The sequence below is a fragment of the Medicago truncatula genome, chromosome 4 (genome assembly GCF_003473485.1).
Source record: "Medicago truncatula cultivar Jemalong A17 chromosome 4, MtrunA17r5.0-ANR, whole genome shotgun sequence".
In the NCBI taxonomy this organism is placed as follows: Eukaryota; Viridiplantae; Streptophyta; class Magnoliopsida; order Fabales; family Fabaceae; genus Medicago; species Medicago truncatula.
In genome coordinates this window covers 43,699,129-43,704,746 of record NC_053045.1, presented here as the reverse complement: position 1 = coordinate 43,704,746, position 5,618 = coordinate 43,699,129, and the positions used below count along the sequence as shown (strand labels likewise).

At 29.7% G+C, this 5,618-nt stretch overlaps 1 protein-coding gene across 1 annotated transcript; it reads right to left on the bottom strand.

Annotated features, from left to right (window-relative positions):
* Positions 1 to 3,616: 3,616 nt before the first annotated feature.
* Positions 3,617 to 4,542, bottom strand: LOC25493210 (TIR-only protein). Its single transcript, XM_013601637.3, has one exon. The coding sequence runs from the start codon at positions 4,451 to 4,453 to the stop codon at positions 3,908 to 3,910; it is 546 nt and encodes a 181-aa protein (XP_013457091.1). The 5' UTR covers positions 4,454 to 4,542; the 3' UTR covers positions 3,617 to 3,907.
* Positions 4,543 to 5,618: the final 1,076 nt, after the last annotated feature.

Genomic DNA, 5,618 nt, shown 5'->3' with positions numbered 1-5,618 from the left:
TGAGTAGCATGAAGAGCATCATCAGCAGGGGCGGACCTGAACTAGGCATGGTGTGGCAGGTGCCACACCAGTCCAATATTTTTTTAAATTTTTTTTTATCGACTCATTGTATATTTTTACTCGTATATTAATACAAACACCTATTTTTTTAATTTTTATGTTTTACACATGCGTCTATATTTTTAATCATATATTAATACGGGGACATTTTTTTTTTGTAATTTATATACGTCTCTATATTTTGAGAACCTATTTTTTTTTTATTTTTTTTTTTATTTTTAAGAAAAGAACCTATTTTTTTAATATACATGTGTTTATATTTTAACTTATATATAAATACGGGAACCGGTTTTTTTTTTTTTTTTTTTTTTTTAAATTTATACACATGTCTATATTTTTATTCATATATCAATACATGGAATTTTTTTATAATTTTTATCCAATTGCGACTTGCTTCCAAAAAAAGAGCGCAACGTACTCACTCGTCCGTATGCACAGGTGTCCTGCTAGAGCATTTGACATCTCTTGTAACCTATACAGAGAGAGATGTTCTTAGAACAATTAGTAATGATATGATTTTAGTTCATTTTCAATAAATGGAAAGTAGTTTATTTTCTTTGTAATTTTGGTTGCTACAACTATTTTAATATAACTTCTTATTAAATTTAATATTATTTAATTATTTGACCAAAAAAATGTGCCCCACTAGTATTGAAAGTCCAAATTCGCCCCTGATCATCAGTGGTCTTTGAATCGGTTTCAAAATCGACATTATCAATTTGCATGTCACTCAGCCACTGAAGTGCATTATGTAAACCCAAAGTTTCGCCAACATCAATCGAATAAAGACATTGGTCATGCAAACAACCTTTACCAAGACAAATGTACCTTGAGAGTCCGGAACACATATGTCAATTCTAATATGATTAAGATGAGAAGAGAACGCAACATCAACATTATACTTGTAAATACAGGGTAGAGGTCGCTGCCAGCCAACCAATAGAGGTCGTAGGCACCAAATTACCAACCGTAATCAAGGCTGAAACCAAATCAACTCCTCCTAGTACTTGCTGTGTTTAAGGGTTTGTCAAACATGTGCAAAATTATAAGAATTCATTCTATTCATTTTCTTAAAAAATGCTCTCTCAAATAAGTTATAAGATATATATCTCTCTATTCTCTTGTCCCCACCCCCCACCCCCACACTCTCAAACATACTCTAACATTCTTATTCAGCCTATCATACTTTTGTGATGTTGAAATTTCTGTGTTTTAGAACATTCTCATTGTAAAATTTGAATAATGAACAGAGTAAACTTAAAAATTATCATCATCATCATCTATAGTAAAAACTCAAAATATATCTGCTGCATGCGTGTTTTTTCACTACTGTCATGCGAATCAACCTAACTGGCTGCAAATCTTCCTATATATATATAAGACCGCCCTTGGTTATTCAAATGATTTTTTATTATTTCTTACAAATATTTAAATGATCTTAAATATCCTAGAATTTGCATGGTAAACTTCCTAGCACTGATACGAACGTACAGAGCTATTACTGTTTCCGCTATGCATGCGTGGACATACCAAAAGTAGAAGTTGACATGCATGCACAAAACACATGCATGAACTTAATTTGTAAAGCCGGTAAAAAAAATTAACTTGTAAGGAAAATTTATTGAATTTCAAATGTTATTATAACTAAAATCAAACATTTTTAATTATCTGACACTAAATTATGGCATATTAAACTTATTTATATTGAAAATGTATATAAATTAAATAATACTAGTATTTTTTTTTTAGGAAAAATAATACTATATTAATGTATGGACTCGGCAAATTCCATATTGACATGATTATGAATCTTTTGAAAAAAATGATTATGAATATTATAATATATAGGCTAAAATATGATTTTAGTCCCTGCAGATATGCCTCGTTTTGGTTTTAGTCCCTGGTAATTTTTTTTTTTGTTTTTGGTCCCTGCAAAATTTTTTGTTTTTGAAAATAGTCCCTTACCCCAATTTTGTGATGATTTACATACGTAGCACATTATAACTGAACCAATTTTCTAGTTTTTGATCCCTGCAAAATATTTTGTTTTTAAAAAAGGTCCTTGCAAAATTTTTTGTTAAAAATAATTTTTTTTTTTACCAGGGACTAAAACCAAAACGAGGCATATTTGCAGGGACTAAAACCATATTTTAGCCTAATATATAAAGAAAATACATTTACTTTTGTTGACTTTTTCCACTGCAACAAGGAACAATATATATAATCTAACTATATTCGAAGGGAATATGAGATTTTGGACTGAAATTTTTGTTATTTCAATTATACCCTTTTAAAAGTCATTTCTTATAAAGAACCCTTAAACAAGCATTTATTATATATATAATTTTAATCAAAATCTAATTTAATTTTTTTGCACGAGAAAATCTTAATTTCATAATAAAAAAATATTGTTCATAAATTTCACGTGTTTTCCGGTTTGAACACTAGTATTTATAATTATTTTTTGGGAAAATAGTCAGATCCACACCTAAAATTTTAAATAGTCCTTGATTGTGCATTCTGTTAGTGAAAATAGTATGTGACGTTAAAATGATTTGCTAATAATGTCATATCAGTCCTTCAAATGATTACATATAGAGTTAACGTCGGCATTGAAGGATTATTTTAATAACAGAGACTATTTTGATTAACAAAGTGCATAATCCGATACTATTTTTGAATTTTGATACGTTCGATGACTATTGTGACTACTCGTTACACATTCAGAGACGAAAATGATCATTTACCCTTATTTTTTACGGCAGTCAATCTTAAAAAATAGAAAATACAAGATCCATATAATTAGTTTTTTTCTTCCAAAAAACTATAAATAAGTTGCTTTTTTTAGAAAAACAAACTCAACTGATTTCATTAATATAATAATAATAGTAGTTATAATACAAGATGACATGTAATAAACTTGAGAACTAATATAAGCTAATAACAAGAATGAAACATTATTTGTTTGTCCCATAATAAAATTTAATATTAAAGTTTTGATGATTCACAAGTGAAACTTAAAATCCCTTAAAATTTCATTTTCCATATAAAATTTATTTGATGATAGAATTTCTTTGAATTAGTCAATTAATTCCTTTTAGGATAGAAACAAAAAATCAATTCGAATTAGTCAATTAATTCCTTTTAGGATAGAAACAAAAAATTAATTAGAACTTTGAAGTTTGACCTTTAGTAAGAAAAATAATCTGACTCATACAACTTTTTTTTTTAATTAGAGAATTTTATTAAATCACTGACCCTTCACAAATAGTGACAAGAAAAGGAAAGAAACATGCAAAAGACAAAGGATAAAGAAAAACCTCCACCAAAGGCCGGCGCCGTAGGCTGACCAGAAACCAAACAACAACAAAAATTATGCTGTTAAAAAAACACAGAAACGGCCTCTATACACTGCAAAATCGAGCAGAGAAGTAACCTAGTCATATTAACCATGGCTATGGTGGATAAAAACACTACAATGTATTACCAATTTGGTGTAGGAAACAAGTAATATAGATTCTTTGATTTTTTTAACCATGTAGTCTTTGATTCGTTATTGGCTGATGCGTATAGAAAAATATATGAGATATGTAAATATTATTCAATCCCAAATTAATGGATTTGATGAAGATGATACAACAAAATGTGGGTTTATTCCAAGTTAAACCGATAAACAAAAACCCAAATATTTAGAGAAAATAATTGGGTGATATTAAATTAGAAAGCCCTATACTTGGTTGCTTGCTAACTTAATTTTTTTTTTCTTTCTTTCAAAGAATAATTAATAAACAAACATATTTGAGTTAAAGTGTCCATGGTTGATGAACTAAATTGTGATCCATATTATTCAGTGTTTCCCCTTGAGGAGCTTACGCTCTTCCTCTAACTCCAACAAGTTCATAATCACTGCTTCCGAAGCATCTTTTAACAACACCGACCAGTCCCTATTGGAAGAATCAAAGGTTAATCCAACAGTGAATTTAGCTTCCTCTAATGCAGCACTAAACCTTCGAAGCTCTTTAACAGGACAAGTACCATTGTCCTTAACAACAAGCTGGGAAGGTTTAACATCATAGAAAATTGGGATAACCCTCTTTTTTGATTCCATGAGAAGAGCAAGCTCATGGAGACAAAAATAAGAGTCACAATAAGTTGGAGAAAACACAGCAACACCAACTTTGCAACCTAGAATTCCTTTATCAATATGATCAAACAACCTATCTCCAGGTTTCATATTCTTGCTATCCAAAAATGATCTCACTCCCATCTTCGTCAAACGATCGTAGAGCAACCCCGCAATGTTCTTCTTCGTGTCGATTCCTCGATGATTTATGAACACGTCGCATGATGGACGAACCATTTTACGGTACAAGGTGGCTGACAAACGTTGCATGGCTTCTTCAACAAGTTTTACAGTTAATATATTTTTGTTATGTGTACTGTTTTATTTATTTGCTAATATTCTCTCTCTCAATTTGTCTTTTTCTGTTAACAGAATTGGTGAGGGGAATAATATGGATGTGTGTATATATAGCAATGAAATTTTCATGAAGGGTTCGATAAGGGAATAATTAATTAATTTTTGTAGGGTTGGGGGGTTTGAATTTCAACGTGGTGGTCCATGTGTTGATGTTAGACTATGGAAAATACAAGGCATTTGAACGAAAAAGAGTAAAAGTGTTTGAAAATTTTGACTAACACGAAATGAGGAGTGTCCAGAACTGTGCTTGTCCTTCAAACACGTTTGTATAATATTGCGGTGTATTTAATGTTGGGATGAAAAACACAGATACGCTGACATGGTCATTCATGTTATTCAAATCCTAATGATTTTGCCTTTGTCGGAAGTTTAGAGAGTTGCTTCCTTTTCTTGTCTCCAATATACTTCCTCCGTCTTATACCAATACATATTTTTAATTATCTATTAAAAAAATTATGAAAATTTGATAATCTAAAAATATTCATTGAAATGAATCCAACTATATTATATAACTAGATTTTCCACCCGTGCTGCCGCACGAGTCATATACATTGTAGATATAGTAGATAAAAATAAATCTCAATGTATATCAAAGAGAATGAAATATGTGGTCCCAAATATATGCAGATGTTGGAATTCGAACCTCAGACACCACACTTATTCACCTTAAAAATATTAATTTTTATCAATCGTGTGTTACTTCATTCTTTTGTTAAAATTATATGTCAATGTTATATAATTGGTATGTTACTTCATCTTTTTTTTTTTTTGACAAAATGTTACTTCATTCTTTTGTAAAAATTGTATGTTAATGTTATATTATGTACCTAAAAATAGCTCATTCTTAACTTCAACATGTAAAATAATTTATTTAAATAATTTTCCTTTTATCGAATATTTGGCATTTACCGTAAATGATACCCTTTAACTGTTTGTTGAAATGTTTCTTCCACCTGTTTATATAGATTGCAAAATTCTGGTGCATTTTGTGGTAGATATTTAACAAAGAGAGTTCGGTTCTAATTTGGATGAAAAGTGTAATATTAACAAAAAAAATGTTGATATAATCATTCAAAAC